This window comes from Ursus americanus, chromosome 3 (assembly GCF_024610735.1).
Source record: "Ursus americanus isolate L20-20 chromosome 3, mUrsAme1.1.p, whole genome shotgun sequence".
NCBI lineage: Eukaryota > Metazoa > Chordata > Mammalia > Carnivora > Ursidae > Ursus > Ursus americanus.
In genome coordinates this window covers 11,860,284-11,872,207 of record NC_142129.1, presented here as the reverse complement: position 1 = coordinate 11,872,207, position 11,924 = coordinate 11,860,284, and the positions used below count along the sequence as shown (strand labels likewise).

The following is an 11,924-nucleotide window of genomic DNA, read 5'->3' as shown; positions in this document are numbered from 1 at the left end:
GCTCCTTGTAAAACCTAGAGATCAAAGGCTGGTAACACGGCTCCACAGCATCCTGCTCTCAAAAGAGAAGGAAGACAGGTTAGGTTGACAAACTATTTCCTACCTGAAGATCAAGTGACACATTCCTACTGCTCACGCTCTGCACAAGGCCAGACCTGAATGTGGGCACATGTAATCTACCCCGAGACTACCTGTCTTGAAGGGCAAAGACTTTTTCACCACTACTGGGGATAAGAAAACTTTTCCTGTCTTTTTACACCACTGGATGTGCCTTCTCTCAGGGGACAGAGGATAAGACTGTTTGAACTGGCCAGTTTTGAATATGAGTTGATCAGCCTCTCAATCCTGGGATTGTCCACTTCTTTTTATATTAGCTGTAGCATGATGATATAATGGTGTTCTCAGTGATGTTCAAAACATGGAACGCTGAACCCTATGCCTCATCCTTACTGGTACTGTCTAGACCCCTCTTCAGGTAGTAGAAAAGCAGCACAGGGTTTTTGACCAAAATCTCTGCTATCCCCAGATTAAAAACCTCCATTTTACGGAGCAACAACATCTACAAATGAGAACTCTGGAGTTTGAGATAATCTCCCAGGGCAGAATCATTCTTCTCTAACTCCATGTCCCCTGGAAAGGGTCGGGAGGGAGGAAAAGTGGCACCTGGCACTGACAACAAACGATCTGAGGTCAGTATCCCCTTAGGGTGTCTGAATTTCTACCTCTCACCTTATCTATCCCGTTACTCAAATGTCATCTCCTCAGAGGACTCTTGCCAGTTACCCTACCTCAATTAGGAATGATTTCCTCCTTCTTGGGCTTTAGCATTTCTTCATTGCACTTATTATGACCTGATATGATATGTGTACTTACTTCGTTCCTTCATGTAACATGAAGCAAATGCAGCAGTGACTACAACAAACAAAAATCCCTGCCCTGTGGTGTTTATGTTCAAGGGGAGGGTGGATGCTAGACCATATACAAGACAAGTAACTAAAATTATGGTGTTAGTTTACTAATCGTGCTGAGGTAAATATAAAGCAAGGCAGATGGACAGGAAATGTAATTATATTTATTCATTGTTCATCTGTGACACTAGAATATCAACTCTATGAGAGCAGGGACATGTTTATATATATAATATTGTTGAGCTATAAAGTAGTGCTGATAAATTTTTGGTACATGATGGATGTATGGATGTGTAGTATATGATTAAGTAGAACTTGTTCCTCACCTGAATAGTTGAGCCATAGCCCCTGGAGCCTACACTTCTTAGTTTCCCTTCATGGCTCACATTAACATTTTCCCTTCCTCACTTCCCTTGTTCATACAACCGCCTCTAAGTCTCTATTGGCCTTTCAACGATGGGAAAACAGGTCAAGGACAGAATTGTTGCAACAGCTCAGTGATCTATATTTCTACAATGTCTGCATAATGAGCACTAGGTGAAAAAATATAGAAGAATCTTGACTGTTTTCAAGGAGCAGTGTCTGTTCTTAGTATTGGGATAGAGAGGAACTAAATCTGCTCTCCATTGTGCATGGAAATGTTGGAAATGAGCCTGCCTAACCTGATGATCCCCCTCATCCACCCCCCGGGCTCTAGGCCTTCTTATTTTTGCAGGCAACCAAGCCCTGACATTCTTGACCCTTTCCATGGTAGGAAACAACTGTGAGAAGGCACTCACCTCCATGGAGGGCCTTTTCTACCACTTCTGTCTCCCCAGCGCTCGGCTAAAGTTAAGTCCTGTCTGCCTACTGCTCAGCCATGCATTGGGATGAGCAACTTCATCAGGAGGAGCTTAAGAAAAAGTCCAGAAATAACAGTTTGGCGGGAGCTAAGGGTCTCTTTCTCTCTCTCCACTTCACTCATGCTACCCTCCTTCCCAAGGGGACTTAGTCACTGAGGTACTTCTTAATTAGCCCAGGTTCAGAGCATCCCTAAGCAATCAGTCTGGGGAGAACAGAACAAACTTTTAGTTATTCCCATTTTTGACCAATTAAGTGTCAGAACTTTCTAAACTTTTTGCTCAATAAGAAAACATGAAATATCAGCAATCAGTGGCTTTCAATAACAAGACTGCCTTCTCACGGACCTCAAGTCTAGGTTTTGAAAAGACATCTCAGACACTAAGCAGCTCACCCCCTCTACCCTATATCCTAGACTCTTCCCTGATTCTCTAGCTACTCAAAGAAAAAATCATCCCCCAGCCCCCAATAGGATACGTTACAATTGACCTCTAAAATGTGCACCGATATCCAAAAAGCATGCATATTGGTCTCAATCAAAGCCTTAAATTCACCAGAAATCCTCTACAAACCCTGTTTCCTCCTTTGCTAATTTTAGAGACAGGCTCCTGATCCTAACCCTGAGGACCCTCCAGAAAATGGGAGAGGTTCTGCCTCCAAATCCCAGTCCATTCTCTGCTATTGTTTCAGGTTTCCACTCTTCTAAACATATGTGCATCTGTATGCATTCAAGCAAAATTCCGCCAGCCATTTATTTCTATGGTGTGTCCACGATTGCCAGCTGGGCACCTCAAAATGGGGACAGCATAAGGACAGCTAATGTAAGCAGTTATATTTACAACCTAGAACAACTGACAAGTGGAAATTGTAAGTCGGCTTTATGCTAGAGTGAGACAGAAAAAGTGACAATTACAAAACATTTATCTGGATTTGGGATTTCATTTGAAATATGCCTGTTAAATCTGAAAATGTCAATAGGTGCAAAAAGGTATGAAGTAGAAATGATCTTCCTTCCCATTCCTCATATTGCAAAGCCCAACCAGACTGCCATATAATCTTAGAGAAATTTCCTAAGCATGTATTTGCACATTCTTTATAGGCAATGCTGTGGAAATGTGTTTTATGACATTTTCTCTTGCTTAACAATATATAAAAGATACTCTCAAAATAATCTCCTGATTATACAGTAAATCTATGACAAAGGGGGCAAGAATATACATTGGGAAAAAAAATTCTCTTCAATATATGATGCTGGGAAAACTGGACAGTTCATGTGAAAAAATGAAAACGGACCACTTTCTTATACCATACACAAAAAATAAGTTCAAAATGAACTTAACACAAAATGTGAGAGCTGAAACCATAAAACTCCTAGAAGAAAAATAGGCAGTAATCTCTCTGACATCAGGCTTAGCAACATTTTTCCAGATATGTCTCTTCAGGAAAGGGAAACAAAAGCAAAAATTAACTATTAGGACTACACCAAAATAAAAAGCTTTTGTACAGTGAAGGAAACCATCTACAGATGAAAAGGTATCCTACTGAATGGAAGAAGATTTTGCAATGATATACCTGATAAAGGGTTAATATCAAAATATATAAAGAACTTATACAAGTCAACACCAAAAGCTCCCAAATAATCCAATTTCAAAATGGCCAAGGTTTTGATTTGAATTTCTCTTATGGCTAATGATGTTAAATATTTTTTTGCATGTATCTGTTAGCCATTCGTGTGTCTTCTTTGGGTAAGTGTCTGTTTATGTCTTTCGCCCATTTTTTGACTTGATTATTTGTTTTTGGGGTGTTGAGTTTGAGAAGTTCTTCATAGATCTTGGATACCAGCCCTTTATCTGTAGTGTCATTTGCAAATATCTTCTCCCATTCTGTGGGTTGCCTCTTTGTTTTGTTGACAGTTTCCTTTGCTGTGCAGAAGCTTTTTATCTTGATGAAGTCCCAAAAGTTCATTTTCGCTTTTGTTTCCCTTGCCTTTGGTGATGTGTCTTGAAAGAAATTGCTGTGGCTGATATCGAAGAGGTTACTGCCTATGTTCTCCTCTAGGATTTTGATGGATTCCTGTCTCACATTGAGGCCTCTCATCCATTTTGAATTTATCTTTTTGTATGGTATAACAGAATGGTTGAGTTTCATTCTTCTGTGTAACTGTCCAATTTTTCCAGCACCATTTATTGAAGAGACTGTCTTTTCTCAATTGGAAATTTTTTCCTGCTTTGTCAAAGATTAGTTGACCATAGAATTGAGGGTCCATTCCTGGACTCTCTATTCTGTTCCATTGATCCATGTGTCTGTTTTTGTGCCAATACCATGCTGTCTTGATGATCACAGCTTTGTAATATAGCTTGAAATCAGGCAACGTGATGCCCCCAGCTTTGGTTTTCTTTTTCAACATTTCCTTGGTGATTTGGGGTCTTTTCTGGTTCCATACAAATTTTAGGATTGTTTGTTCCAGCACTCTGAAAAATGCCATTGGTATTTTGATTGGGATGGCCTTGAAAGTATAGATTGTTCTGGGCAGCATGGACATTTCAACAATGTTTATTCTTCCATTCCATGAGCATGGAATGTTTTCCACCTTTTTGTGTCTTCCTCAATTTCTATACTCCAGAAACTACTGTATGATAGGAGCACACTTGATTTCCTCATCCACTACCATCCAAACTTATAATCAAAAGTTTATTTAACTTTTAAATTGAAGAGGACAAAATAAAGATATATTAAAAGAGAAATCAGTTGGAAAATTGATGAAATGGAAAATCTTTCGAAAGATAAAAACTACCAAAACTGACTCAAAAAGACACTGAACAACAAAAATTCCTAAATATGTTAAATTGAATGCATAATTAAAAATCTTCCCTCCCAGGGGCGCCTGGGTGGCTCAGTCGTTGAGTGTCTGCCTTCGGCTCAGGGCGTGATCCTGGCGTTATGGGATCGAGCCCCACATCAGGCACCTCCACTGGGAGCCTGCTTCTTCCTCTCCCACTCCCCCTGCTTGTGTTCCCTCTCTCTCTGGCTGTCTCTCTCTCTGTCAAATAAATAAATAAAATCTTTAAAAAAAAAAAAATCTTCCCTCCCAGAAAACCATAGCTTCGGATTATTTTACTAGTGCACACTACCCAATATTTAAGGAAGTAATAATACCAATTCTACACAAAATCTTCTAGAAAATTAGGGAGAAGGGAACACTGCGCAATTCATCTTGTTAGGCCAGAATTATCTTAATACCAAAGGCATCACGAGAAAATAAATCTAAAAACCAATATCCCCAGTGGACATAGATGCAAAAATCATTAATATAATATTAGAAAATCAAATCCAGCAATATCTAAAAATTATAGTATATTATAACAAAGTCACAACTTTACTCCAGAAATGCAAATATTGTTTAACATTTGGAGATTAATCAAATATAATTTCCCATGTTAATGGAAGTAAAGAGAAAAACCACATGATCGTTTCAATAGGAGCATAAAAACTATTAGACAAGAATCAACATCCATTGGTTAAAAAACCCGAGCAAACTAGCCACAAAAGGAATCTTCCTCAAACTATAAATAGCATTTAACATAAAACCTAGTACTGACATGAAATTTAGGAATGAAAGACTCAATGCTTTCCCTTTAGGGAAGATAGGGAGGAAGGCAAGGATATCTGTTCTCACTTCTACTCAACATTGTACTGGAAGTCTTAACTAATGAAATAAATCAAGACAATGAAATTAAAAGCATACAGTTAGAAAATAAAATAATAAAATTATTTATTTACATATTATATAATCCTATATGTAAAAAATCCTAAGTCCACAAAAAGTGCTAGAACTAATAAGTGATTATCAAAATCACAGAACAAAGGTAAATATACAAAAATCTGTTATATTGCTATATTCTAGCAATGAACATTGGAAATGGAAATAAAATCTACAATATACAATAAAATCCAAAAACATGAAAAATTAAGGGATATATTTTACAAACTATGTGCAAGAATTATAGCCATAAAACATTGCTGGGAGAAATTAAAGAAGACCTAAATAGATGAAGAAATATTCTATTTTCATGAATCAGAAGACCCAGTCTTGTTAGAAAGCCAAGTCTAACTTAGTCTAAAGATTCAACACAATTTCAATAAAAATCCAAGGAGCCTTTTTTTTTTAACATTGAAAAGCTGACTCTATGATTTATATACAAATATAAAGGATTTAGAATAGCCAAATAATTTTTAAAAAGAACAAAGCTGGGGGCCTCACAAACCTTATTTAAAGACTTACTATATCTACAATAGCTAAATCGTGGAAGGAGCCGAGATGCCCTTCAACAGATGACTGGTTTAAGAAGTTGTGGTCCATATATACAATGGAATATTACTCAGCTATCAGAAAAAAACGAATTCTCAACATTTGCTGCAACATGGACGGCACTGGAGGAGATAATGCTAAGTGAAATAAGTCAAGCAGAGAAAGACAATTATCATATGATTTCTCTCATCTATGGAATATAAGAACTAGGATGATCAGTAGAGAGGAAGGAAGGGATGGGGGGGGTAATCAGAGGGGGGAATGAAACATGAGAGACTATGGACTATGAGAAACAAACTGAGGGCCTCAGAGGGGAAGGGGGTGGGGGAATGGGATAGACCGGTGATGGGTAGTAAGGAGGGCACGTATTGCATGGTGCACTGGGTGTTATATGCAACTAATGACTCATCGAACTTTACACTGGAAACCGGGGATGTACTGTATGGTGACTAACATAATATAATAAAAAATCATTTAAAAAAAAAAGAAAATTTTGAAAATCTGTAGTAGAGCAAGGTTGGAAAATTTGTTAATAGTAACTATTCCACAACCCTTAGAATATAAATGCTTGAATGTGTGATCTGTTTATTCCAGCATTCCATTTCCTATAATGATGTGTTTTATTTGCCCAGATAGAGCTGATTTATATTTTGTTGTTTTTTTTTTAGGAGAGACTTTAAAAAATTTTTTTTTGTTTTAGAGAGAGAGTGGAGGGAAAGGGAGAGAGTCTCAAGCAAACTCCATGCCGAATGTGGAGTCCATCACAGGGCTTGATCTCACGACCCTGAGATCATGACCTGAGACAAAACCAAGAGTTGGATGCTTAACCCACTGAACCACCCAGGGGCCCCTAGAGATTATTTTTAAATAACATCAATCATATGACTGATCCAGAGATCATTTATTTTGCGGCTTCACTCAGAACCTACATCTTTGTGTCACTTGGTATAGCGTTGGCACATAATAAATACTCAACAAGTCTTCCCAGTGAACGAATGAAGGCATGTAATAAGTACTCAACAGAAGTCTTTCCACTGAACAAATGAATGAATGGAACCTTATTCTGTAAGGATTTTTTGATATAATAAGTGGTAGGGAGCCATTGGATCAATTACAGTAGGACAGTATAACAGTTACTATAGCTATTTATTGTTGCAGTTTGAGTTAAGCAAATGGAATCCCAGGCTCCACTTAATACATACTACATATGGGACCGCAGGCAAGTTATTAACTTTTAAAAGTGACGGTTTTCTTAGCTGAAAAATGGGCTAATGATAATACCTTTCTCATATTGTTGTTAGGAGAATTAAATAAGGTAATCATGTAAAGCATTTGGCCCAAAAGCCTGATTGGTAGTAAATGTTTAATTATGTTAACTGCTGTCATTATTATCATCATCACCATTCTGTGGATATATAAACAATGTGGATATAGGAAATAAAGATGAATGATCTGATCCCCTGGAAGAAAAAAAAAAAAAGACTTACTATAACACCCAGTGCTCCATGCAATACATGCCACTGGGTGTTATACGCAAACAATGAATCATGGAACACTACATCAAAAACTAATGATGTACTGTATGGTGACATATAATAAAAAAAAATTTTAAGACTTACTATAAAGCTACAATAATTGAGAGTGTGTTATTGACACAATATCAGGTAGATCAATGGATATATATACAATAAAATAGAACAGAGATTTCAGACACAGACCCAAACATGTATCTTCAACTAATTTTAATAGCATATACTAGTGTTGAGGGGGTAGCAATATGCTCCTTTCTATCATCAACTCCCATTTCTGTTCAGAATGACCTAAAATCTTCTTTGCAATGAAAACTCTGTCCTGAAAACTCAGTTCCAGACTCAGGTCCTAGAGAAAGATAGCCATGCCAACTCTGTCCAGCCCTTGTGGATCTTAAACACTTGGGACCCATTTGCACTGTCTTCATGGAAGGCCTTTGCTTCATACCCTTGTTATTATTTGATTGTGGGTGGGGCTAAGTTGGATGACATCCACAAAGTCTGAACTTCTCTGAGGTGAAGGACTGTCACTCAGAGTTAACTGGGGAGCTTGATTCTCTATCATATTGCCTTCATCCCTAAGGTGTACATCTTCTCACAAAAGTCAAGAGACAGGCCCTTCAGGCTGCACAGTTCCTAAGATGTTTCTATCAGGGGGCTTGCCTCCAAGAGGAAGATATCTCTTCTTAAGCTTACTGTTTTGATTCTCCAACTTCTACAGATGATACTGGAGAATTCAGACAAGAGGGTGATGTGGTCCAGTGCCTACATTCCCTACTTCTCCTGATCTCAAAATCCTGATCTGGGAGTGAGACAAAATCTCCCAATGAAAACTGTATCTAACCCTGACCATCTACCCAGTTTGCCATAATTTTAGTCCAGGAAGAGTCAGAGAGTAGGCACTGCCATGGAACCAGCTTAAGCCATCTGCTGCTTAGTTGTATTTAGGTCTCTATCCCTTTCTTCATTCAGGTCTTTTTCTCAAATATTACTTCCTCAGAACATAAGACTGCTCATTATTCTAAGGAATAACATCAATGTCTTAAAATCCCCAGGGGACTCCTTGTTTTCCCATCATTCCCCTGAAGAACACTCTGTTCTGTTTCCCATCCAGCATAAGCTTACCTCTAAATCACATCAAGAAACCAGGAGCTTGGAGACATGGTGGGTAGAGAGAATTGAGAACACTCATCCTTGGGAGAGAAGGGGCAAAGACAGCACTTTTCCCCTCTGGTCTCCAGAAGAACTTCTTTTCCATGTTCCTGTCCCTCATCAGTATTGCTGCCCCGGTCTTTGTGGTGATACAGGGTAAGTCTTTAATTAGGAAATTGGCATACGATCAGAGATATTGTAGCTTGAGGAGTTATTCACCTAGCACTGTCATTCCAGCTGTACAGAAGTCCCTTTCCACTCCTTCCAGATGTAAGATACTACCCAAGAACAGCGAACCACATAACTCATGTCATTCATTCTGTAAACTGATTAGGCAGAAATCTCTAGAAATGAATTTCTTAATGAGAACAGCTCAAGAAGAAGACACTTAGAGGCTAAGGTGAGTGGCTTAGGCTTACATATGGGTTGAGTTCCTGTACAGCACAGACATAAGGCTTGGGTTTGAGTTTATCAGTGGTGGGTGTAGATTTTAGACCTACTGTCAGGGTTTATCAGTAGGATGGATAGAAGCTAATGGAGGGACAAAGCTTCTTCCTTAAATTGGAATACCATGGGTAGTGGCCAAGTCACAGCATTAGATAGAGCGTTTATAGGGCCAGAGAGAGGGCCAGAGTATAACTATACACAGCTTTGCTCTTTCCACTTCCGATAGTTTGTATTATAGTGTTTATTTCCTTTCACAATTGGAAGTTTTTGAAAGTATCCTTTTAGTGAATTTAAATTCTAAGGCAGCATAAAGTTGTGGAAATATTTGCACACACATAAACACATACACACATTTACACACCCCACATCTTGGTCCTAAAGAAGTGTGGAGAAATGATGAGCTAGAAAAATTTGAGACCATTGGCAGCCATACAATAACAATGACAACAGTTGTTTGTGGAGCACTTGGTATGTGCCGGTCACTTACTAAGTAGTTCACTCACTTAATCTTTGCAATAACCCTAGAAGCCAGTACCATCATTGTTTTCATCTTACAGCTGAGTAAACTAAGGTTCAGAGAGCATGTTATAAAGAGCAGATTAATTTCCACAAGTAATTTTCAGATCAGAATTCAAAGGTTCATGGCTTGCGCCCCAAACCACCATGTAAGAATAACGGGTCAGGAGGGGAGGGGAGACACTGTAGCAGCAAAGCAGAATCATGAGGTAGGATGCTAACAACCTTCTAGTCACTGGCAGGGTAGCCACCTGGTTCTGAGGCTTATCTCCATGACCCTGTGTATCTTTTCAACTCTCCATCTGGGCAAGCACATATTAGAGCTCCCATCGAAAGAAGCTATTTTATTAACTCAAAACCCTGATTTTCCATTAATTTCATGATCATAGCTAGAGAAATGTGAATAAGTGAAGGTCCTCAATAGAGAGACAGCCCAGAAAGACTTGAAGGGACCCTTCAAAAGGCATCTTGGTGCACAGTCTCTGAGTCATAACAAGACACCCCCAGCATCAAACTTTACTCCAGGGTTTCAGGGTGACTTACAGTAATTCTCTTTCTTTCCATGTTTCCTCCCCTCCCTATCTTTTTCTGTTTCTCCCTCTCACACATTTGGTCTTCGTCTCTTAATTCTGTGTTCTTCTTTAGTTTCCTTCTTTCCTTCTCCTGAAATGTTGATGTCTGCTATTCTGCTGTCCTCCTTAATCCACTCTTCTCTGTCTCTCTCCTTACCAATGGCTTTCCGTGCTCTTAATTCTATGACCCCCCTATGATTCTCTCATATTCCCATGTATCTCTCTCTTTCTGTTTATCACTGACCACTGACTTTGTCTTGCTCTCCCTGTTCTCTGTCTCTGTTTCATGGTGAGTGATATTCTCTCTCCCTCTCTCTCTTTCCCTATCTCTCTATCTTGCTGTCTCTGCCTCTCCTTCTCTGTTTCTTGTTTCCTTTCTATGCAGGGACCCAGATCCTGGATCATGGCAAATCTCAGCCACCCTTCTGAATTTGTCCTCTTAGGCTTCTCCTCTTTTGGTGAGCTTCAGGTTCTGCTGTATGGGCCCTTCCTCACACTTTATCTTCTTGCCTTCATGGGAAATACTGTCATCATAGTCACGGTCATAGCCAACACCTACCTACATACTCCCATGTACTTCTTTCTGGGTAACTTTTCCCTGCTGGAGATCTTGGTGACCATGACTGCAGTGCCCAGGATGCTTTCAGACCTGCTGGTCACCCACAAAGTCATTTCCTTCACTGGCTGCATGGTTCAGTTCTACTTCTACTTTTCCCTGGGTTCCACCTCCTTCCTCATCCTGTCAGACATGGCCCTTGACCGCTTTGTGGCCATCTGCCACCCACTGCGCTATGACACTTTGATGAGCTGGGCTGTGTGTGTCAGGCTGGCAGGGGCTGCCTGGGCAGCTCCTTTCCTAGTCATGGTGCCCACTGTCCTCTCCCGGGCTTATCTCAATTATTGCCATGGCAACATCATTAACCACTTCTTCTGTGACAATGCACCTCTGCTGCATCTGTCCTGCTCAGACACTAGCCTGCTGGAATTCTGGGACTTCATTATGGCCTTGGCCTTTGTCCTTAGTTCCTTCCTGGTGACCCTCACCTCCTATGGCTATATCGTGACCACTGTGCTGAGAATCCCATCTGCTAGTGGACGTCAGAAGGCTTTCTCTACGTGTGGGTCCCACCTCACCCTGGTCTTCATTGGTTATAGCAGCACCATCTTCCTTTATGTCAAGCCTGGCAAAGCATATTCTGTGGAAGTCAACAAGACCGTAGCCTTGGTGACATCGGTCCTCACCCCCTTTCTCAATCCCTTTATCCTTACCCTCCGCAATGAGACAGTCAAGGCAGTGCTACGGGGGCAGATGCAGAGGCTTAAAGGCCCCCACAAGGCACTATGATGAGCCTGAGGAACCTGGCCAACTTCAGTCAAGCAGGTCTATACGCAGAGGAGACAGAGTACCAGGTTGGGTAGGAAGATCACTGCTGAATTTCTTCAGGTTGTTTCCTCTGTGCTTCTGCATGATAACTACAGTGAGTCCTCAGTGCTCAGTGTCTGGTTCTCACAGACCACCATGGAGGTACTCCCCATACTGACTGGCAGCTACAAGAACTCTGAAAGTAGCTCAGAGCCTGGGGAACCAGAAGTAAGACTTTCAGTACATGGGCTTTCCATTCAAGGACAGCAGCAGGAAGTGTTTTCTGAT

At 40.1% G+C, this 11,924-nt stretch overlaps 1 protein-coding gene across 1 annotated transcript; it reads left to right on the top strand.

The window, feature by feature from the left end:
• Positions 1–10,652: 10,652 nt before the first annotated feature.
• On the top strand, positions 10,653–11,618 carry LOC123789645 (olfactory receptor 6V1). Its single transcript, XM_045793685.2, has one exon. It carries the CDS (start codon positions 10,653–10,655, stop codon positions 11,616–11,618), a length of 966 nt encoding a protein of 321 aa, XP_045649641.2.
• The last annotated feature ends 306 nt before the right edge of the window (positions 11,619–11,924 follow it).

Coding starts and splice junctions, on each gene's coding strand:
- LOC123789645 (XM_045793685.2), top strand. CDS start 10,653: ATGCAGGGACCCAGATCCTGGATCATGGCAAATCTCAGCCACCCTTCT.